A 25,134-nucleotide genomic window follows, 5' to 3' on the forward strand; every position below is an offset into this window, starting at 1 on the left:
TTTTGTCCAGGAAAAACAGAGTGTTGGTAGGATGGAAAATCTGTTATTACTTATCACAAAAAAAAAATTTTCGTATGCAATTAGATTTCACGTTGAAATTGAACTAGAAATTAGAGTTTAAGTTGGACTTGAATGCGGACTTCACATAGGACTTCAAATTAGACTTGAATTTGGACTAATTTCAACTTGAAGTGGATACGAAATTACACACGAAGTTTTACTTGAAATTAGAATTGACATTCTCCAGCTTATTCTCTCACACGCTTCACATCTTGTCTGTTTTATTTCTTTCTCTTTTTTTCGCTTTTTTCGCGCCGTTTTTCACATTCCGTTACGTTTTTCTTGTTTCCTGCATAGTTATCTTCATTTTTGCTCTCACATTCCTTACGTTTTTCCGCTTTTACCCTCGTTTTCCTTTTTTCTATTCCATATTTCTTGTTTATTGATAATTGTTTTCCGTTTCCTGTCCCATATTTTCTTATTGTCAGCCCTGTTTTCCTTCATGTTTTGTTTTTCTTTCCCGTTTTCCGCCTTTTCTAATCCCTTTTCCCCTTTTTTCGTTTCTATTTTTCATCTTCTTCTCTTTTTATCTCCTTTCCTTCACGTTTTTCGTGCTCGTCTGTTCCGTTTTTTATTGTAGTGATGCTTTATCGTTTTATAGCTTTTTAACCATATTCCCTATCCTCTCCGGGTTTTATTTTTCACATCACGTTCGTCCTGTTTTCCTTTTTTTCTGCTTTTTCTGTCCCATTTTCCCGTATTTCGTTTCCTCTAACAAACAAAGATATAAGAGCATCCCGTGTGATTTCTTTTTTACCGTTATCTTCGTATTATTTAACAGTTTTCTTTTCTCTATCTGGATGTTCTTCATTTCCCTTTTGGGTTCTCTCGTATTCTGTTCGAATATCCTTTTTTGGTCCGTTTCCCCTCTTTTTTATCTCGTATTCTGTTTTTCCACTTTTTTCTGTTCTTATGTTTTTCTTTTTGTGTCAGGTTTTTTCTTCAGTTTTCTTTTTATCATGTCAGGTTTTATTTTATATCCTCTGTTCCATTATTCGTCTTTTTTCTTTCGTTTTTCCTCGTTTTCAGGCCCGCTTTTCCTCTTTCCCTGTTTTATTTTTTCGTCACTTTCTGTTTCGATTTTCGTCCCCTTTCGTCTTATGTCTTGCTTTACCTCCCCTTTCCTGCCGCGTTCCGCTTTTCGTTTTCTTTTCACTTCCTTTTTGTTCCGTTTTCATCTTTCTTTCTCTCCATTTATTCAGTCCTGTTATTCTTCTCTTTATGTATTCGTTTCTCCATGGGAAAATAGAATGCTCCTGTATTTTCTCTTTTCCTTTACCTCCTTTCCGGTCCCGATTTTTTGTCCAGTTGCTTCTTTTTTCGAGTTTATCTTCATTCTTTTAGCGGTTCTCCTTCTTTTCTCTCAAGGCGACGAAAAGATGACAAATAACTACGAAAGAACGACGAAAAGGCAGTAAAAAACAACATTCTTGTTGTATTGACAATAAATTGAGAGACGAAAAAATGGGAAAAAAGTGATGAAACAACGACAAAATACGGTAAAAAACTGACAAAAAAAACGAAGAAAAGACAATGAAATGACGACGAAAATAGGAAGAAGAGAAAACTAAAAAAGGACAAAAAGTCGTCGATAGGACAACGATATGATGACCAAAAAACAACGAGTAGACAGCAAAAGACGGCATAATGACCACGTAAATGCGATGAAATGCTGACGAAAAAGTCATGAAAAGATGGCGAAAATACGATGAAAAGTTAACGAACACGATGAAAATATTAGCTGTAATATTAGTTTAGAAATGCAATACAGTAATGTTCCGATTTTGTCAGCTCCCGATGTTGTCTACCCCCGATTTTATCAGTTTTTTACCCGATTTTGTCAGCCTGTAAATTTTGTTTAACTTTTGTACTTTTAAACATAATTTATAAAACTTTTCAGCCTGCTTGGAACTATTTTGATTCTCTGGGGAGAGTATTTGAATAAAATGATGCCTTCTTGAGAGTAATTCGGGGTCAAAATTAGGGCATTTCTATAGTAAAAGTTCTATAGTTCCTAAACAAGCAAAGGTAGAGGTATACTATATTCAACAATGTTGTGTATTTTTACTATTTGTACAACTTTGTAGAACTTGAAAAAGTCATACAACAACTATAAAAACAGCTAAAATAGAAAAACTGATTTTTACGATTTTTCATTTATTAGAAATACGATTTTTCTATCTTTGGTGAAGAGACAGAAGGTTACTGTCTTCAGCAAAATTTCTTGTGATAATATGCTGTAAAACTTTGCGCAACGCATCAATGTGTTATATTGAAACTGAAGAAAAGTAAACTTTTTATTTCACTTTTAGGGGGATTAATCAAAATTTGAATTCCACTGGACGATAGAACTTTTAATTTTAGGAAAGTCTTCCAAAGGTTCCATCAACCTAAAACCACGTTTTCCCGCTCCAAGCTACTGTTTTACCTGACTCACTGCGAATATGCGTATTATTGAAATAAAACGTAACCATACGCTTTATTCGTTTATAACGCATATGTAGTTAATATCGATAACAAACGATTTTTTGTAAGTTGTGCTTTTGTTATTGCATTTAATTTGTAAAAAGTTGCATAAATAACAATTCAGTTTCACAATACAATTTGAGAAAAAAGAGGAATCACAAAAATATGAATAGATAACGAAAATACGACGAAAACGTAACAAAACTACGAGAATGAAATGATGATGAGACGATGAATACGAAGAAAACACAACAGATGATAAAAAAACAACGAAAGAACAAAAAAAACGGGCAGCAAATGGGCGATAAAAAGACGACACAAGAACGGTAAAAAGACATCAAAAAGACGACAGAAACATAACGAAAAGGTAATGACAAATAGGCAAAAAGCCCATTGAAAATCGACGGATGACGACAAAAATACAATGAAAAACTGCCGAAAAAACACCAACAAAGAGATTTACCAAAAACATTAGAAAAGGCAATAAAATCTGACAGCAAATTTGGGGTGAACCAACTACCGGAAAATAAATAAATAAATCTGACTGTAAATCGCTGAAAAGAGACAAACGATGTAAAGATGGTAAAAGTACGATGAAAAGACGCCGAAACAACAACAAAAATAAGAAAAAACACGATAAAAAACAACGAATACTTTCAGACATAAAAATGATGAAAAAACAACGGCAAAAATGCGTCGAAAAGACAACAATGAGATAATGAAAAGATGTAAAAACAGCGACCAAAAACACCAAGAAAAACAAAAAACCATAACAAAAAGATCTTTAAAAGAGTTGAAAAAACAACGAAAATAACACGAAAAAACGGTAAAATACCCCAAAAAACGACAAAAATTGCAAAGAGGCATTAAAATCCAACAAAAACAAACACAATTAGGCGACAAAATGTGTAAAAAAAACGATAATTATAGGATGGACGACGACGCCGAAACGACAGTTAAAAAACAACTTATTGGTTGTCTTTTTATATGGCCAAAGAGCAATGGGTTAACGTTAAAAGACCACTGTCCTAAAGATCATCTTTTTAGGCAGTTATGGTTCTCTTGACAACAAAATGGAAGACCAGAAAGGGCGAAAATGTGATGAAAAGACTGCAAAAAAGACGACGCAAATGATAAAGAAACCGTCGAAAAATGCGACGACAAATGCAAAAACGGAGGACAACAAATGACGAACAGACGACGAAAAGCTTATGTTAAGATAGCTACCACCAGGCAGGCAGACCATGAAAAGACGACAAAAATACGACAGAGAGATGACAAGAAGACGGCAAAAACGTGTCAAAAAACTACAAAAAGATAACGAAAAAAAGACAGCAGAAAGACGAAATAGAAATAGACGACAAAAAGACGACGAAGAGACAGCCTAAAGACAGTGAAAGAAGTAAGCCGATGAAAATAAAAGACGACAGACGACAAAAATACGACGAAAAGACACCGATAAAACGCCGAAGAAGTGACAAACAATGTCAGGAGAAATAGTAAAAACCGAAAAAAAACTAAGATTAGATACAGAAAATGTGACTACGAATGGCGAAACAAACTACAAATGAGGACTAAAAACGCAACAAAAGACAATGAAAAAGAATCACAAATCGCTGGAAAGAGAGAAAAAGACTATGTAAAGAAGCCAGAAGGCAGTCACTGAAATACCACCGAACCGAAAAACTACACGAAGCAAAATGAAAGAGGGAAGGTGGAAAAATAGATGACAGATGAATGATGGAAAAACAATAACGAAGATCGATAGTAAGCTTCCTTGATTAATTCAAGTCAAATTTCAAATCTAAAACAAACGTGACAAAGAGTGATCACACATTTAGGAGGAATGAAAAGGAGTTCATACTTGTTAAAAAAAACTCTAGTACTTTAGAAAACAGGCAGTACCGCAAAATGAAAAAAAGTTGAAACGTGTAACCCTTTCTTCTTTTTGCTAAAACTATGGACTTTTCCTCAGTAAAGTCTGGCAACGCTGATGGGTGAACTGTGGTGCTGAGGTTTTAACCAAAGCACTGACATCTATAGATCGTTGTATCACGATTATTGTTGTTTGTAACAGCAATTTTGGATCTCTTCTTTTACGGGCCCACAGCAAATTTTGCCCCGGATAAGACTTCCTAGTTTTGAGCCAGTAATTTCAAGGTGCTGCCCATACAAAAAAGTACAATGACGAATGAATAATAATGGAGACCACACAGTACTATTGAAAAAATTAATTTTCCCATTACTTATCTGATGACCAATTATTAAAAGCAATTGAGTAATCTGATTCTGTTGTGATTGGACATCCAAATGCTGACGATCGATCGTCGTCAATCATAATGGACAATGATAATGTAATTATTAAAAAATTGCAAGTTTTCCATCCTTCCTTTCCTTTTTACGCATAAAGGTTACCATTAATGAACAGCAGCACGTGTGCCAATGCGTACGATCAAAATCAGATCGCTCTCCGCTCCGCGCGGTGGCTCATTTCGTTTCCTTTAAATTAGAAGTTAATAGTGACGATAAGTGCTTTCATTACGAAAAAAATAGCTTTAGCTGATTATATTTATTATGTTTATTATGGCTCGAATCGAGCCCCGGTGGAAGAATAATAACTTTCTCAATAATTCTGTGCGATAGTGGGCAAAAAAAAACCTAATAAGTTATGAAAAAATTACTGGCGCAAAAAGTGACATACATTTATGCTTGCCGTTCAATCAGTGCGGTTAATGCGGTGATAAATCTCAATTGGTATTGCATTTATTTATTGCTGCTGCTCAGCCGAGCACGGGAACGGGCAAAGTTTGATCTGGGGAAACTGGAAGGAAGGAAGCAGGTTCTCGTTCGTTCCTCAAAATTGCAACGAAATGAGATAATAAGACATGCAAGCTGTGCTCCATTTACAGGAAATTTGTTTTGATCGAAGTACATTATTTTGCGAAAGGCTCACTTTTTTAATAATTTAACTGGTCAAGTCATTTGCGAGATTAAAATGTTGACTTGCGATGTTTTCTGATTTTCAATTTCGAATAAAAATTTAATAATTTAAAGAAATAAAGAGAGAAATTACTAAATCTTACCTCAAGGTAGCCGACGGGTCCATTAAACGGGTAATCTCCCAGTCTTCGCTCTTCATCGAGAAATTTGCCTGCTTTTCCGTTGGATGGGGGACAGAACAGCCCATAGTTGAAGCTTTCCTTTAATTCCTGTAACAATAAGTAGAAAAAAAACGAATTAAAATATTTTTTCAAGGTTGTCTTTGATGGTTTATGCTTTTATTCGAAGAAACTTGGAAAGTCATGAAGTAAAAACACCGGTCGCACGATTCGTTCCCACTCCGTCACGAGGCATAGAAAAAGAACTTGTGACCTCGCAGCATCCGCACCGTACCTATACGGTTATGACATGTCGTTCAAGGTATTCTCGGAAATGGAAATTATTTCACTCCGGGCGACATCTCAGATCCGGCACGGGTTCACGTGTTAGTGTCGCCTCCACAAAGTCTCTAAAACGGAGCCAAAGAGTTTCACCACCGCACCCGGTGCGATGCCGCGGGTTCGATGAATAAAATGTTTGCAAATAAATCACTATGACGATGTTTCCATCCATCCACCCACCGGCAGCAGTGTTCCAGTCGCCGTTTAACATTCGAGCAAGCCCATCCGCCGCCGTAGTGATCTGCATATGTACACACAGTAGGCATTAGCCCTGGGGCGGCCGTAAAATGAGACGCTGTCTGCTGCTATGATTGGATGAAAATTCGAATTTCTCGAAAGAAGAGGAAGAGGAATCGTATTTGGCTGTTTCTCGAACGTCGAATTTTGCAACACCACTTTTTTTGAAAAATTAAATGAACGAGTGAAGTGTCATCGGCGAGGGGCTTCTTCCCAATGTCGGTACGATGCACGCATCATAAATCATCCGATGCTGTAAATTTTTATTAGCAAAAATAAGTTAATTCATTGAGTCGGATTCGGGTGAACAGAATTTAATTACGGTGCTTTCCGGTTCAGGAATCGTAGAAAATATTCACACCTTTAGTTAATGGTTCATGAAAAATTTGTTCCAGTAAGATGAGAACATATAATCATTTCGAAAGGTTTGCCATAAATAGGGAAACATTGAGTGTGTAGGTTTCAGACATAAACGAAAGGTGGGGCATTTAAAATCGATTTAGAAACCACTAAGCTTTTAGCGCTGAAAATCTTTCATTTTTCGTGATGCTCGCACTTTTCGATTTTGAGGAATGACACCCAATCACAAACCTTGCGGTAAGACGTAGTCCTACGTCTAATTTAATACAGGGTGTCGACTCAAATCCAAAAATAAAATTCCCTGACTTTCCCTGATTTTCCCTGATGCTTCAAATATTTTTCCCTGACCCTCAAAACTCAAATATCAAGCTTATTTGGGTGATTTCTGGCTTAAGTTTTTAATCCTTTAGCATAGCTTATGCGAGCTGCTGAAAACTAAAGCTAGATCTCTTCATGTTTTACGAACACATATCAAAGATTCTTAACCTATTTCTTACTAACGTTTCGAAAACGCCCTCTTCTATCGAGTATCGAGGGACAGTTATGTTTGAGGTATCAACTTGAATCCAAAGAAACAAAGATTGAGAAATAATCTAATCGACCTGTTTTTGCGCAAAGCTTAGATGTTACATACAAAAAAATTACAGCCGTGTAAACATAACAAATCTTGCTAATTTTCAGTCAGCTCAAACTAGTAACTTTACCGCTGGAAGGTGGACACATGTCTGCGAGTTTTCAGTTAAACTAAAACAAAACTTTCCTGGAAGTTCCAGCTTGTTATCTTTGCTGCAAAAAGCATGGGGTTAAGGAGATGATTCCCCAAAGATTTTTGGTACAAAAATGTGCGTTTTGCTGGCTTCGAGGTACGGCAAAACTTTAGCTAGATATATTATTGGAAAATGTCCAAATGGCAAATATTTTAACCCTCAATGGTGGACAGTTAAGACTAAAGCTGTGTGTCATGATTTCGGATTGCAACTATCGAGGCTTGAAAGCAACATTGACTCGAAGGTAGTTCGGTGGCCGGCCGTTCGGTCCGATGACCGTATATGGGTGTTGAGAATTAAGGCAAATTCTTCAACTACAACTTAATCAACGTATAGTCACCAACAAATCATAAATTCGATGGTACTAGGGACGAATTGAACCGCCCAGTTAGCTTCGAGGTACGATGCTGTTCTAACAAGCCAGTTGTGTTCGAATCTCGGCTAGCTGGTTTTTGTTAGACGGAATCAGTAGGATCATTGCACTGACCCCGTAATTTTCCTTACTCTAACAGTAGGCTGCGAAGTCTGTAGATAAAGAAGGATAATGTCTAGTGACGGTTAATGCTCAAGACTTTGCTTAGCATTGCTAGGGACGAATTCTATGACAGGTTCGAAATGATTTATGGGGTGCGCACGACTTGAAAATTCAAGACTCTAGCTCCCAGATCGATCGTGTTTAACGGTCAAAACTTTTTGGAAGTCACAATATACAATTTTTTCTTAGCGACTTTGACCACTATCTCGACGTAAGATTCACGCAAGGTTATCGAAATCGGCGAAGGCTCGCACTGAGAGGATGTTGCATTTCAACATCTAGCGGTTTACGGCATATGACGTTGCAGTGGAGTACACCAGAAAGCTTGATCAACGAATCGCAGAACAGCAGGACGAAAGGGAATAAGACGTAAGTAGGCTGTGGAGGATCCGCCATAGCGCCAACAACTACGAGGGAAGTGATAGGCACTACGTGGGGAAGACAATCACCCTTATTCCGCGAGTCACGTGACTCAATACGACAATTGTCACTCGCCGTGACTCGCCACGGCGAGTCGAATTGAGTACTGTCACCTAGGTGACAACCGTGTCCCCTAGGTAACAACCCCGTGTCACCTAAGTGACAAACCGTGTCACCTAGGCGACAATTGTCACCTCATTCGCGATGACTCCAAATTAGTTACGTCACTCGCCTCGCAGAATAAGGGTGAGTGTAACAGCTTGTTTGATGTCGAATGCCAGAAAATGACAAATGAGAAGAACAAGGCCAAGAGTCGCATGCTCACTGCGGATCACGTCAGAACAGAGAAACATGTAAGCTTTCTGCGTATTACGTAACCAGCTGAACCAGTCCCGAAGGTTGCCAACTCGCATAAACGCAAATTCTACAGAACGTTAATGCTCCCGGTAACCCTTAACGGACATGAATCATGGACACTGAAGGAAGATGATCAATGCTTGGGACTTCTGAATGTAAAATTCTGCAATTGGTGAAAACGCTGTAGATCGCGTGTAAATAACAGTATGTATCCCGCTTTGTGCTCTTGATGTCTGCACCGTGAAGTGCGTGAGACCTGCCATTGCCGATTTCGAGCACTACAGCGAGTGAAGTCTGACAATTGTACGGCGCAAAACAAATAAAAAATTTACGGCAAACTGAAAGATAATCGAATCGCCACTAGACATGTAACAAGTTTTAATTCAACCGATCAATCTGCGTATATTTTACACGAAAATTGATTTGATTCGAAAGTTGATCAACAATATTGCCGGGTAAACAAAATTTCCCTGATTGAATTTCGAAATTCCCTGATATTCCCTGATTTCCCTGATCCAAAAATGAATTCCCTGATATTCCCTGATTTTCCAGGTTTTTCCAGGAAATCGACACCCTGTAATATTAATATTAATGCCTGACCGCATTTTAAGGTCAAAGACTGAAAAACACGAGTTTGATCTATTTTATAGGAACGGAGCCTTTCTCCGAAAATCCGCGCTGGGAATCGCGGCTAACACGCTGACAGACGAACAGCGTCATGCGCAGTATCTTGCAAGTCATTAGGGCCTGCATAGCCTGCAACAAATTAGATTAAAACTTCTCGGTCGGTGCCCTACTAGCACGGTTGTTACAATGTAGTTGTAGTAACCGAATTATGATTAATTTCAGTCGTAATCCGGTTGCTTCAACTAAATGGACCTAAAGTGTGCTACTTGGGTGGTTTCTACAGTAGACGGAGGAAGAGGCACAATTTGTGTGTCTAAAAATAACCCAAACAGATACGTCGCTACCTTATTAAGGAGGTTTTGCAGTCTCCTTTTGTCCAGCACCTCTGCGTTTCAAAGATACACGGGTATCAGCGAGCCACATTGTGGGTTCAAATCCGGTAATAATCTTAGATAATAGCTTGGTTCGACCCAGGCACCTTCCAGCATTGGACAAAAGGTAGGAGTCATAACGACTACTTGTTAAGCGTAGCTACCAATAACCCCCCCCCCTCACCTTCCCGCTCTTTCCCCGCCATTCCAAAAAATATAGGAGTTTGGTGATAAAAAGATGGCAAAAATACGATGTAAAGTTGACAAAAGGACTACAAAAATACAATGTAAATTAAATGAACGTGAAAGTATTACAAAAAAAGGCGATGAAAAGATGCCAAAATTGCCCAATACGACAAAAAAACGGAAAAGAGTCATTTAAAAAGCGTCAGTCAGATGATAAAACTTTCAAAAAAGACCCAAGATGGCGAATATACGTTAGAAAGACAATAAAAAGACAACATTTTGGTTATCTTGACAACAAACAGGACAAAAAAAGATGGACAAATGACAAAAAACCGAAGAAAAAGCGAAAATTACCACGAAAAGACGTCAAAACATCTACAAGCGACAATAAATGTCAAGAACAGACGTCAGAAAACGACGAAAAAACAGTGGAAAAATGGCAAAAGACCAAAGATAATAAATATACGACAGTGAGATGACAATGCACTGTGGTCCAGAAAGCCAAATTAAGTGGAAAAAATTGTTTTCTCAGTAGTCGTTGATTTTAGACTATTTACGTCTTAGCAACAAAATCTTGATTTAGGATGCCGCTTTTTTTGGCATGAGCTATTTTAGAGTGACCCTTAAGTTAACCAAGATCCAGAAATTATCTTCAAAACGAAACAAGATAGAGCGATATTCACTTCAGCAATTTTATAGCTTGAAGTATTTTGAGTAATATTGCAGAACACGAAATCCTTCTATCTCGAACCGTTTCCATATTAGAGCGATTTTCCTGAGTCAAGTTAGGGTGACCCTGCTATTTTGCGATTTTTCTCCATAACTTTTTTATTTTGCATTTCTCGCAAAACACTTCTTCAGATGACTTTTGAGGCTCAATGAGACGCAACTTTTGGTGAAAAAATAAATTGGCTATCTACTTTACTTCTACACTTATATTAATTTTTATGATAAAAATAGGCCGTTTTCAAATGTTAGTATCTCAGAAAGGTGTAAGCAGAATTAAAATCGGTTAATTGCGTTTGAAATATCGTGATTTTTTGTGTATAATATCAAAAAATAGAGGGTGGAGTTTTGTCTATCTCAAATAAATCAATTTTGAATATGTGTGGTTTTAACATATTTAAGTATATAACAGTAAACGTGTTGCGCCATAACTACGGAACGCCTTGACTGTTCTTCAGCAAACTTGGCGTACATGTTTCTTGATACAAGTGAATCAGCGCAGGGGGTTGACAAAAAGTGGGTGGTCGCTGAAAAAGGGGGGGGGGTCCAAATAAGTAAAAGTGGCTGCGATCATCTTGCATTAAGGGGCGAACCAGCCACAGGCTGAAAACCTCTCAAATATAGAATAATAGTAACAATAATATCTTGCATTTGGTCTGTTAGAAGTTGTACAAGTGGCTGGGAGATAAGATGAAGAGCGTGTGAAAAGATGGGAGGGTCACAACTACGGAAGTAGAACAATATAAGGAAGACTTTGTGTCTCTTTCTTTATCTTCGGAGAGACGTACAAGTTGCTGTAGACAAAAAGGCCGCTGACCGAGGAGAGCTAATCAAGGGGAGGGGTAGATATGTCTAAGTGAGGAAAAAAGCTTTGTTTTTTGTATTATGAGAATTTGCAAACTGAAACGTAGTGTTGTGAAGCCCGCATTCGTGTGGTCCAATTTTGTCTCACGATTTTCTTCTAACGAACACATATGCATGAGCATTTCTTTCGGATTTCTTTTCTGATATTCTCATACACTGCGACAAGTTTTTGCCATAGTGTATTTAGTTATCACCTCCCAGTTGGCCTCGAGGTATGATGCTGGTCTATGTTCATATGTTCGAATCCCGACTGGGAGAGGCTGCTAGAGTCAATAGGATCGTAGCAACTGACCCTACAATTGTCCTGCACTCTTACAAAGTCTGTCGTATAAAAAAAACAGAAGGCCAAGTTTCGATAACGGAATGTAGCACCTAGGCTTTGCAATGCTTTGCTATTTAGTTATCAGCCACGTTCGTTGCTTACGCTCGTCATTGCAACCCAGCAGTTGATACCTATAATAGCTCGCATTGGCCCGCACACTTACCCGCGTGTGTAAGCGAAGGTGTAAAATGAAGAAGAAAAGTAAAATCCGTATCTATACATCCAAGTGTGCCGCTCGTGCTCACGACCTATGGACAGCTCGTGAGCTTTGGATTCGCGGGCGGGATGTGTAGAAAGTTGATATGAGGCTGTACACTCGCGAGTGTGTAGGTAGCAGAATGTATGCACACAGTGCCAGCAGTTGTTTGGCGTAGGCTTGCGTCATTGGAGTAAGCTTTGAATGCTATGCTTTTCACACTCGCTCGCCTGAGATTTTCAATCTTATCGAAAACAGATGTACAAGTGGCTGAAAGACAAAAAAATGGTGGCCTCTGATGAAAGGGGAGGTGCGAATCACGGAAATCCCCGTCGCGGATAGAAAACTATTTAAACTTCTCATTCGGTAGTTCCACTTCATGATACTATGAAACACATATGATTTCATTACTTTGTCTACCATTCCCTCTGTTTATTGGATAGTCTACCGTTTTTAATGTCTAACCTCATTATGAAGTTTAAGTCAACAAACATGAGGTTAAGTTTATACATTCTCTTTTAGATTTGGACCACTCACACAACTTATAACGGTTTAAATGCAAGATAATTACAGCCACTTTTACCTATTTGTGCCTCCCCCTCCCCTTTTTAGCGACCACCTCGCTTTTGTCAACCCCCTGTGCTGATTTACTTATGTCAAGAAACATGTACGCTAAGTTTAATCAAGAACAGTCAAGGCCTTCCGGAGTTATGGCGCAAGTCGTTTACTTTTATATACTTAAATATGTTAAAACCACACATATTCAAAGTTGATTTATTTGAGATAGACAAAAATCCACTCTCCTATTTTTTGATATTATGCACAAAAAATCACGATCTTTCAAACGCAATTAACCGATTTTAATTCTGCTTGCACCTTTCTGAGATACTAACATTTGAAAATGGCCTATTTTTATCATAAAAATTAATATAAGTATAGAAGTAAAGTAGATAGCCAATTTCTTTTTTCACCAAAAGTTGCGTCTTATTGAGCTTCAAAAGTCATCTGAGGAAGTGTTTTGCGAGAAATGCAAAATAAAAAAGTTATGGAGAAAAATCGCAAAATAGCAGGGTCACCCTAACTTGACTCAGGAAAATCGCTCTAATATGGAAACGGTTCGAGATAGAAGGATTTCGTCTTCTGCAATATTACTCAAAATACTAGCTATAAAATTGTAGAAGTAAATATCGCTCTATCTTGTTTCGTTTTGAAGATAATTTCTGGATCTTGGTTAATTTAAGGGTCACCCTAAAATAGCTCATGCCAAAAAAGCAGCATCCTAAATCAAGATTTTGTTGCTAAGACGTAAATAGTCTAAAATCAACGACTACTGAGTAAACAACTTTTTCCACTTAATTTGGCTTTCTGGACCATAGTGCAATGTGATGACGAATACCAAAATACAATACAAAAAGACCACAAAAAGGTACCGAAAAAGTAATGATTATATGAAGAAAAGACGACACTATAAATAGAAGTAGAAAAAGTAATGAAGAGACGACCAAAGCATCGACAAGAAATGCCAAAAACATACAAATGATGACGCCGCACTATGGGGCAGAACCTGAAAAAGCTCGGACAAAACCTCAAAATTTTTATTTGAGATATTCTATCAAACTTAATATTCTACGTATAGTAGACACATAATCTATAAGAAATATACATAAATTGTTTTAATAAGTAGTTTTTCAATAGGCATTAAAGAAGGTGAAACACAGTGTAAAAAAATTTTGAAAAATGAAAAAATAAATATCATTTAATCTTTTAGTATCTGGCTACCATGCTGCTTAAAATTCTATACTTTTAAAGGACAATTCACATTAAAGGGATTATAAACTAATAGTTTAGGTGATATTAAGACAGATTTTTTACTAGTAGGCTTTGTTCTGACGAAGTGTTTTAGAACAAAATATTTGTTATTTTTGTCAATTTTCAATAGCGTGTAGAAAAAGATTTCCACAGATTTCCGCTCTGACACTACCATAAAATCAACATTCAGGGTGTTAACTAGTAACAAGCAAAAAATTAGCTGCTACTAGTTGCGATGTTCGGAGATATTCAAGTTTTTCGAATGCATGTTTTCCGGCATTTTAGGCTACAAATTAGTAAATGCGCGCGCCAGTGCGAAGTTCATTCCTGCTGTACGTTAAATAGTCATGCTTGTGTATGTAAGACATAGCATTATTATCGTTATGAGATACATCGGAGTCGATAAGGGGAATTCAGGACATTGTAAAGGCGATCACTTAACAGCTTTTTCCCAATTAGCTCTGTTCTTTCAAGTCAAGTTGGCAGTAGAATATGTTCGGTTGGACTTTCAGCTCGATTGAACTAGCCTCCATTTTGGTTATTTAGAGACGAACATGTTGATACGTGTTTGTAGGATAAACGGATTGCTATACTCTGTCAGTTACTCGTTATTTTGTGTGCCTTCTGCCAGGATTTGGCTGAGGCCGATGACAGCCTATCTCGCCACTCGTATCCTTTTGCTGCGTATGGCCAAACTAATGAATTAAAAAAATTACATGAATGCACTAAAGCAGGTAGTAGGGTAAGTTAACCTATATAGTAAACCCTCTACCTGTAATGGACACTCGGATAAAATTTCGGTATTTATTAGCTTATACTTCTTATTTCTGAGGATATATAACATGAAACAGAACGTACTAAACATAACACACATTTGAGTTGATAAAATTTTGGCTGCATTTCAGTATTAATGCTTTAAAATTGACGTTTTCAACAAGTGGGTCCATTATATACAATGAAAAAAATGTCGCCATTACCGGACTCTCTCCATGCAAAATACACTAAAATTCCTATAATGGATCCGGTCGTTATTCTATTGTAAACCGCAAGGGTCCATAAAAGGAAAATGGACGTTCAAATCTGTTTTAAAAAATCTGTAAAATATAGATTTGCATCAGAAATTGATATATTTAGGCTTATTCGAAAGTTACTAATATTGTAAGTGCCATTGGTTGGGTGTTTAGCGTAACGAGTTCAAAATAATGTATAGAAAGGTCCACAAATGGTTGATTTACCCTATACCAGAATAATAATACTAAATTACTCTTGATATACAGATTGTGATAATTTGTATAGGAGGTCGTCAGACTACCAATTTCGACTAATAAAATGTGTTTGAGTATTTAAAATATTTATAACTTGATTCTCGTAAGTCCTACAATTTTGGTATGTTCAGTAACTTTACGTAACTTTACAGGACAAACAACTTTTCTGAAGACACAATATTTCTAAAGTCATTATTTAAAAAGTTATATCTCAACGCCATCTATAGGAATAAAAATACAACTACTTAAAATTTACAGAAAGATGCGCAATTTTATTACAAACAATGTTGCTGAAGACAATAAAGCTTTACGAAGCATATGAAAGAAGTTATGAGGTTTTGTCCGAGCGCCGGATCAATCTGCCCCACTGTGCGCCGTCAAAGCAAAAACGCTGTGAAAGACGATAAAAAATGACAAAAAATCACTGAAAAGATAATGCCAGAAAGCCAGATGTTAAAAATTACGGAAAACGACCAACAAACGTTAAAAAGACAACAACAAGAGGTCAGCGCGGCATAGTGGTTAGCATGCTTTTAATTACATTCAAGAACAATTCCTATGCGACAAAAAATGACACATTTCTAGGCGGAATGAAGTGTGGTTCAACCGGGAACTCGTCGGTTAAACTTTCACTAGAATCAAAAATTTGTTGAAATTTTTTAAATAATAAATTCATTATAAATGGAACTACGGAATTTTCTTCAGCAAAACCTGGTATCCACCTTCCGGGGACAAAGTTACCAGTTTGAGCTGACTGAAAGTTAGCTAGACTTGTTACTTGTTTACACGGCTGGAGCTTTGTGCGAAAACAGGTCGATTAGATTTTTTCTCGATCTTTATTTGTTTCTCTGGGTTCAGGTTGATAGGTTGATAGAATCGTTGTTGATTCCATTCCATTCAGTGTGATAGATTGATCTTTAGTATAATTGTCTTACAACTAACATGTGGACAACCAGTTAAAATATCAACCAGCTAACGTCCTCTGCATCTTACTAGTTCTTTCCGACGCTCTACTTCACAGCTATTTGCATACTTGACAGATATACAATTGAAACTATGTGAAGAATTGCAAGCAACTGACGGAAAGCAGCGAACTATTCTCGGTTACAACAGTCGCTGATTTTCCTCGCTTTGAGAATTGCTGCGTCACGTCGCATGCACAAATTATCCTTTCAGCCCTGTTTCCGTGCAAGACTACAATTTCGAACAAATTCTATGACTTTTCCACGACGTTCCACTTTCAGGACACCAAATTGGACTAGATTTAGTATTTAAAGATAAAATCGATCGAAGAAAAGGGGTGGTTTTGCACTCTGGGGTGCTTCCCAAACACAGATATTCAACTGGTATAAGCATAAACGTCGTACAGAGTCTACGACCTGTTGGCACGGAGGGGTTTGGTTACTTTTTTTGTAAAAAGAAACCACACTAAACAAATTGTGTGTTGAACTGTCGTCCCTGCCTGTGAAGCAAGGTAATCACGAAGAAAATGTATGGAGAAATTTGACTATGAAACTTTTCGGAAATTTTCACTATTTTGTGATTGAAAATGAAAATTGTAATAAAAACCACTGAATTGCTACATCTGTTATTGATGTAGCTCGATTAATATTCAAACCATCAAAACATAGAAAAAAAATTTTGCGTAGGTCAACAGACAAGAGTCTAGCTAGATAGTTACGATCACCGTACGTCTGGGATAGTTATGCACTATTGCATAACCCAAGGTGAGTCAAAATAGGTGATCTAGTATTCACAGTTTGTAGAACAGAAGTGCGCGGTACAATTGGTTAGCAACCATCGACGTTGTTTATACATTCAACAGTTTCCGCTTTGAAAATTTCGGTGATCGTCAAGGGTAACCCAGCGGGGGTGAAAAACAAATTTGAACATCAGAAAACCTCTCTTGACTAACCTTGGCATAACCTGTCCAGTGACTTCAACCTTGCTTCCAAGAGAACAGCATATTTATACTTTACTTCAACGAAGTCATAAACGACTATAGTTCTATTAAAACAACTTGGCTATCGGTGTATAACTACAGAGAGTAAAAAAGTAGGAAATGCGAAAAGATGTCGTTTTCCGCGCGGTAAACTGCTGGGTCATACCTGCCACAAGTTTTCACATAACAATTACAACCCGTGTCCCATCGTGTCAACCCCTTCCAACAACAACAACAACGGCAAAACAACAGCAAAAAAAATATTAAAACCCCTTTTATTGGTTGTTATGTGCGACTAAATGTCACTGGTAAAATATTCATGCTGCTTTCGCGCACGTAATGTCACCGCTTGCCGCTGTCACATTATACCTACATTGATACCTTTTTTTATCATGCATGGCATGGCATGCCATGGCACGGCACAGCACGGCAGGGTGCTGCGATACGGTTTTGTCATGATCAAACAAAAGCGTGAAAATTAAGGTGCAATTGTACTTTCGTGATTGAATTTATTTGCTCGATTGCGTGGCTCTTTTTTCTGACTGGCGCGACCAACGGCGTGGATGGCGAATTGTTTTATTTATTTATTTTTTATCGCTGCTTCCCTCAGCTCAGGTTGTGTCTTTCTTCGATTGAATACTGTGCAAATTGTGAACAAATTAAGCGTAAATTTTCACGCTATCAGCTGCGGTCAGCTTAGTGTTGTATAACGCGACCAGCAGTAACAGCAGCAGCAGCGGAACCGTTTGGGTGTTTTTGCAATCTCAAATTAACATTCGATCAACCGTGGATCGAATCCATCAGGCTGTCAGACTGTCTGTCAGCAAATTTTGTGTCGATTAGGCTGCTTTGGCGAATGTACAGTTATACACAGTGAAACAGTAGAAAAAACCATCGATCGCCCTGACAGCTGGTGCCGGATGGTCGGTCGGTCGGCTTGGATTCATTCTAGCTTTTCTTCTTCTCTATCGTAATAATCGGGGTGGTCAATATTTATCTTTTACACCGCAACCGCACGCAGTGCAGAATTCCGGTGGAACGTGCGATAGAACTGTAAACAAACAATGACATGGCAGTGGCGGACTGCAACCGGCCGGCTTTTCCTGTCCGATAAACGAATGAACTCGTCTCGCACAGCAATGACACCGGCAAAAATAGCTGCCGAATTGGCCCAATTTGTTTACCGAACTGCGATTGGATGGGTTTTGTTTCTGTTTCTGTTAGAAAAGTCGGTGAAATGCTGCATCAGCCTTGTTATTTGTATTTATTTTTGATTGGTTTTTGATCGATTGATTAAAGACCTTTTTCAAACATTTGCGTCACTTTTTTACACCTAATTAACAGCTTGAAAATAAATTTGCGAAAAATAATAAACTAGGTTTACTAGCAAATTTTGTTATTTGGGCCCAAAATATATTAGGTCGTTCAATGGCAACTGGGTGAATTAAACTAAACTTGCCCTATTGGCGTCCGGGAACAGATTGCCTTTTTCTGTCTGTTTTATGGAAAAGAGTTAACGTCTATCTACCCCGCGGTAGAAACAAAAAGCAATCATCCAAGAAATAATTATCGGGGAGCGATAGAGTTGCGAGAATAAAGCAAAATTTGTTACATACTAGACTACCTAACATAAGATGCGGCAGTAGTGTAATTAGTAAAACATTCGGCTACCAACCGAAAAAGCGTGGGTGCAAGCCCCACTTGCCATTGGACGACTCAATATAATTTGGACGTATATAACGGAATTTAGTGGTTCACTCTACTAGATTTACTAGTATCATTTTTCGCATCAGACACTTCTTCACTCCCTAAAAAAACGGTTTTCGAATTAACCCGGTTTTTTCAGTGTTTTTGAAATTAGAGCGGTTTTTTCGACCACTTTTGAAATTTAAATAGTTTTTTAAGGATTTCTGAATTGACGCGCTTCTTACGACGTCTTTTGAATTAGGCCATTGCAAATTATCTTCAAAGTTTTTGTCCCCCCGGCCTTCAAAATTGGCTCTAAAAAGCGTGGGGCCAAAAAAATTATTAAACTTGAGTAAAAATTTTTTGTACAAAATCATTTATCGGTGGGTTTTACAGCCTAAGGAACTCAAAAAAAGAGTGTACGGAGTGTTAACGCTTCTAGCACGAAACAAAACTGGAAGTACAAATAATTGTAACCATGTAAGAAAAAGAAGACAAAATTTTATTTTTTTTAGCCATCTTTTCTTCTTCTTTTTCGTTTTTCTCAAGGTGTATTTCGTTTACAAAACTCAAAAGTTATAAAAGTCTTTGCCGAGCTTTTACCAACAAAGCAAAAAAAGTTTGTTCCAATACGTTGCGTAGTTTCTGAGAAAAAGGTTCATAAAGTTTGTAAATCGTGATTTTTTAGGAGCGGCGTTTTATTCCGTCGAGGTTGTTCCACGCCGCACTGGAATGGTTATGTGTATGGTCGTTTTTTGGCCACTTCCCGTGATCGGATTATTACCAAATTAGTATCAAAATAAGCGGGAAAAACTGAAAATTTTTGCAAAATTGCAAATTGCAAAAAACTGCAAATAATTCAAAGTTCTATCGCGCTGCAGAAATCGTATTAGGAACCATCCAAAAGTGTGAAGAAATATAAATGTAAACATTTTGCATTTTTCCGTAGTCCAACCAGGAAAATATCAGTATTGAAAGCGAAGAATATCATGCCATGAACGCGTATAATTCACTTCACTTTATAATACACTTTCATTTAGACTAAATGAAACTTTCAATCTTATCCGTAAATTTTATGATAATCCGTAAATATGAGCACTTGATTCGTAGGCTCGTAGAAAATTCTGAATTTAAGTCTTATGTTCTAATTTTTAAACCTTCAAAAAAGCGATGAAAAGATTTCTAAAACACATGAAAGACAACGAAGAGACGACGACAAGACAGTGGACAGTTGCCAAATGCGACAAAAAACGGAAAGGAGTCATTTAAAAAGCGTCAGTCAGACGATGAAACTTTCAAAACAGACAAAAGTTGTTGTGTTGTAACCGTAACCAATTCGTTCTCTAGATACTCGTTAGAAAGATGTTATTATCGTGTAAATCCCTATTGGATTATGTTGCGAATTACACTGAAAAAATAAGAGTCTTACTTCTATTGATTCTATTGATTAAACTGGCCGATCGTGAAAATTGCAATTAACAATTTTTTCTTTTTTTGATACCTTTTAAAGTCCGTTAGTTTTTTTTCAGCGATTTGCTGTCACTGTTTATCCTGTTTTGTGGTGTTTTTTGTCATTATTTGTGTTTGTTAGGTATTTCTATTCATGGTTTTTCCAGTTTTTATCGGAACTTCATCGCCTTTTCTGCATCTATTTTTAGTCTTTTCGCAGTTTCTTATTGTCTTTTTAGGGGGTTCTTCATGGTATTTTAGTCGTCTTTCGTTCTTTCTAATCGTCTACTCGTTTATTTGTCGTCGCTTTTTCATCATCTTTCCGTTGTCATTTCGCCGCCTCTTTATCGTCTTTTGCTGTATATTCATTTTCGTTTGGTCAAAAAGAATAACGATTCTTTCGTTATTTCGTCGTCTTATTTTTGACTTTTCGATGCCTTTTCTCCGTCATTTGTCATCTCTTCGTTGTCTTTTCGTCGCCTTTTGTCATCTTTCTGTCGTCTTTCCATGAACTTTTTGCCATCCTTTCGTGGCATTTTCCTTGTCTGTAATATTTTTTAACCTCTGTTTTTGGCATTTTTTGCCACTTTTTACCGTTTTCGTCGTCTTTTTTGTTGAAATTAAAGCGTTACACAATGGGCAAAAACGAGCTCGTAATCTCAAGAATTACAATCCCAAGTTTGGAACCTTTCAAGATACCTATTCCTATGTAAAAAATGCAGGAAACCGATTAGTGATGTCTTCATCTGGCGCAGACTTCGGAAAGTGGTCCGTTTTTCCCTATTATCCCCAAAAATCATGATAAAGGCTAATAAAACAGTATAAAAACTTATTTGCCGCCAGTGAAATGAGCTCAAATAGCTTCCAAACGTTGTCAAAACATCAGAAGAAACAAATCCCCTTTCTTTCCCTACTGTGCAAAATGCAAGAATAGTCCATTTTGCCCAATTCACCCCTGAATACATAGTAAAATCTAATTAAGGCGATTAAAAGACAGGGAAATAAATTTGAATAGCACCAGTACATTCGAAAGACATCAGGAGTGTTGAATGTCATCGATTTATTACCGTGATGAATTCACAGTCGGTCCGTTCTGCCTGATTCTCTCCTAGATCTACAAAAACAAGTTTATTTACTATTGCGTAAAAAAATCGTAATTTTTCAGCGATGGTGTCTTTGGAGAAGTTTATCAATAAAATACAGCGCATCTTTTTAAACTATTGGAGTGATCTTATATTCATCTATCAGAGTGATACAAACTTTTGTTTTTTGAATCCGTCAAAAAAAAATTTTTATTCTTCAGAAAAATTGTAGAACACATTGAAATGAGCAACTTTGCTGAATATAGTAACTATATATCTTTACCTAGTTGCGAGATATCATGATTTGTTTAAAAAGTACACTTAAATATCAATTCTGCACAATAACTTTGCATCTAATTTATTAATTGCTTTCAACTGATCTCCAAAGTTATTCAGTATGATAAAATACACATTTTTTCTGAAGACTGTTTTTATCTTTCAGTTAGTTTTAATCGCTTTAATAGGTTATCTATGTATAGGGGGGTGAATTAGGCAAAATAGACTATTCTTGCATTGCGCACAGTATGCAATGGATGGAATTTGATTTTCCTGATGTTTTGACAACATTTGCAAGCTAGTTGAGTTCATTTGACGGGCGGTAAAGAAGTTTCTATACTATTTAATTAGCTTTTATCATGATTTTTGGGGATAGTACGGTAAAATGGACCACTTCTTAAAGTCTGTGCAGGATGAAACCATCATCAATCGATTTCCTGCATTTTTTACATAGGGATAGGTATCTCGCAAGATTCCAATCCAGCGGCTTCTAATTCTTGGGACTACGAGCTCGTTTTTGCCCATTGTGCGTTGGATTGGAGCGATAGTAGAATTTAATTTGGAATTTTTTCTCTTTTATTTCATTTCAAGTTTCGTATTCTACTAAGACGCTCCAGAAAACAGTCTTTTTGTTGTTATTTAAAAACTTTTCGACGTCATTTGGCGTCTTCTCTTCATTTTTGACGTAGGACTACGTCTTACGGCAAGTTTTGAGATAGGGTGTCATTCCAAAAAATCGAAAAATGCGAGCGTCACGAAAAATGAAAGGTTTTGAGCGCTAATAGCTCAGCAGTTTTCCGATCGATTTTCAATATTCTTACACCAATCGATCGGAAAATCTTTTAAGAATTCACCCAAATGAAGAAAAGTATGGATTCTTGATGTTGAACTGTTGAAAAATTGAAAATAATGAACCTATGTTTTACCAGAATTCTCGCTTCATGATTGATTGGAAGTTTCTTTACGATGATCTAAACCTATACCAATTTGATATCTGTGCTTGGGAAGTAAGCCAAAACAAGTGACGAAGTTTCCTCATTTCAACAAGATTCCTTATCACCGCGGTTAGACCTAGACCATTTTGATGTCCTTGCTTGGGAAGTACGCCAGAAAGAGTGTTAAAGCCCCCTCGTGCCAACAGATTTCTTACGAACGCGATTAAAACTAGTCCGATTTGATGTCTGTGTTAGGGAAGTGTGCCAGAAAAAATGACACAAGTTCGTCGTCCCAACAAATCGCAAATTCTTTACTGCGAGACGATTAAACCTAGGCGAACTTGATATCTGTGTTGGAAAAATGTGCTACAGCTGTAGTGTTCGGTTACAATACGACTCTGTATGAATACGCATGCTTGCCGTTTCATTAAAAGTGTAGTGAAAAGATGTGCTGTTGATAAAATAGGATTGAATTGGTAAAATCCCTTCAACGTGGGGAACCATGGGTAATAAAAACAATCTTTAATTTCAGTAAGGTAGCAGGAAAGCAATAGTTTGTGTTCTTGATTTTGTTAAGTGGTTTTCAAATGCACAATCTTTTGAGAATTGAACGTATGCACTACTTTCAATCTACTACTATGTTACTACTTTGATAATTGTTACATACAACGCATGTAGCATGTTTATATGTTGCATATAGCATGTATACATGAAGAATAGAATGATTACAAGCATAAATACATGCTACTATCACTGTAAAGAGACTTACGTAGTCCTGCGTCACCAATATATGCGGTCGTGTCTTGTACACAACCCCTCTGATTTTTTTTATAATCTTTTCATCATCCTGTTTTTATTTTCGCCTTTTTTGGTTATCTTTCGTTACTTTTTTACCTTTTCTCCTAATTCTTGTCAAGACAACGGAAATTTTGTCGTTGCCTTTTCATAGTTATTTTGTCGTCTTTCTGTTCTATTTTCGTCAGCTGTTCGTTGTCTGTTTTTGGTTGTTTCACTCTTTTTGGCGCTTTTTAAAGTTCTTTTTGTCGTTTTGCCTTGCTTTTTGTATTTTTTGTAAATAGTCATATTTCGTACTTTCATGCTATTTCCGTCACCGTTTGCTGTCATTTCCTTGTTGTTTTTTGGTACCTTTTTTAAAATCTGTTAGTAATTTTTCGTTCTATTTTATTTTGTCGTGTTTTGGCTGTTTTTCGGTGATTTTTTGTTATTTTGTATTGTTTTTTGTGGTGCTTTCAGCGGCTCTTTTCAAGGTCTTTTTACCGTCTTTTCACCTACTTATCATCTATATTTCTTCATCTTTCCGTTGTCTTTTCGTTATCATTTTGCCGCATCTTCGTCATCTTTTTTGCAGTATATTTACTATCTATATTTACTAGTATATTTACTAGCCTAATTTTCTTCGTAATTGTCGGCTTTTGGTTATTTCTCTGTCGTATTTTTGTCGTCTTTCCTGTCGTGTTGTCGTTTTGTCCGTTTGCCAGCTTTTCATCGCATTTTTATCGTCTGTTCGTTGCTTTTTGATCTCGATTTTTGACTCTTTTGTCGCTTTTTTCTACGGCTTTTTGTTGTTTTGTCGTGCTTTTTGTTTTGTTATTGTCACTGTTTTAGCGTATTTCGTCGCCTTTTCATTGTACTTGTATGTTATTTCGGTCGCCATCTACAGTCGTCTTCATGTCATTGACATCTCTTTTGGATATCTCTTTGGCAAGTTAACATAGTCTCTTTTCTGCGATTTGTTGTCATTTTTTATCGTCATTTGTGGCATTTTTGGCTCCTCTTGATGACGTCTTATTATAGTATCTTACAGTATTGTCTTTTTAAAATTATTTCTCGCTTCTTTGGCATCTTTTTATCCCATTTTTGTCGTCTTTCTTCTGTTTTCACCGTCTATTCGCCTGCTTATCATTACATTTTTATCATCGTTCCGTTGTATTTTCGTTTTCGTTTAGCCGTATGTTTGCTGCCGTCGTTCTTCTGTCGTCATTTCGTCATCTTGTTGTTGTCTTTTCAACGCCATTCCGCCGTTGCTGGTTACCTCTTTTGCGCCTTTGCTTCATATGATCTCTCTGTCATATTTTTGTCGTCTCTCCAGGGTCTTTTTGCCATGTTATTTTGGCATCTTTTCAACCTCATTTTATCGACTTATAAAATTTAGTTTATTTGTTTATCGACAATATTACAAAAATATTGCCATTTTAATATTTTTTTGGAACGATGATTCTACAATTGATGAAGGGGCGGTAAGGGAAAGTAATGAAGAAGGATTTTTTTCCGGGAATGAAGGGGAAGGGTGGAAAGGAAGGGGGGGGGGGTTAATAGATAACTATGCTTAACAAGTTGTCGTTGTAACTCCTATTACCCCCCCCCCCGCTTCCTTACCACCCTTCCCCTTCATTCCCAGAAAAAAAATCCTTCTTCATTACTTTCCCTTACCGTCCCTTCATCAATTGTAGAATCATCGTTTCAAAAAAATATTAATATATGCCTGACCGCATTTCAAGGTCATGACTAAAGTCACGAGTTTGGTCAATTGCCATTTTACTTTTTTTTTGTCGTTCTTTCGTCATCGTCGTCGTTCGTCGTCATCTTTTCGTCGCCTTTTTTTCGTGCTTCGCCTTTTTCTTAAACTTTTTGTCGTTTCTGTCGTGCGGTTTGTTCTTTGTATCATCGTTTTAGCGCATTTCGTCACCTTTTAATCGTACTTTCATGTTCTTTAAATCATATTTCTATCATCTTTC

General features: G+C 37.1%; 1 protein-coding gene across 2 annotated transcripts in view; it reads right to left on the minus strand.

The window, feature by feature from the left end:
* Window positions 1-25,134, minus strand: part of LOC128737755 (SH3 and multiple ankyrin repeat domains protein 1) — a 368,045-nt gene that overhangs the window by 66,590 nt on the left and 276,321 nt on the right. For both annotated transcript variants that reach the window (XM_053832458.1, XM_053832460.1), the window contains one exon: window positions 5,610-5,735. In XM_053832458.1, the coding sequence (XP_053688433.1) occupies window positions 5,610-5,735 (126 nt within the window). The remainder of the gene's footprint in view (window positions 1-5,609; window positions 5,736-25,134) is intronic.

The sequence above is a fragment of the Sabethes cyaneus genome, chromosome 2 (genome assembly GCF_943734655.1).
Source record: "Sabethes cyaneus chromosome 2, idSabCyanKW18_F2, whole genome shotgun sequence".
NCBI classification, from domain to species: domain Eukaryota; kingdom Metazoa; phylum Arthropoda; class Insecta; order Diptera; family Culicidae; genus Sabethes; species Sabethes cyaneus.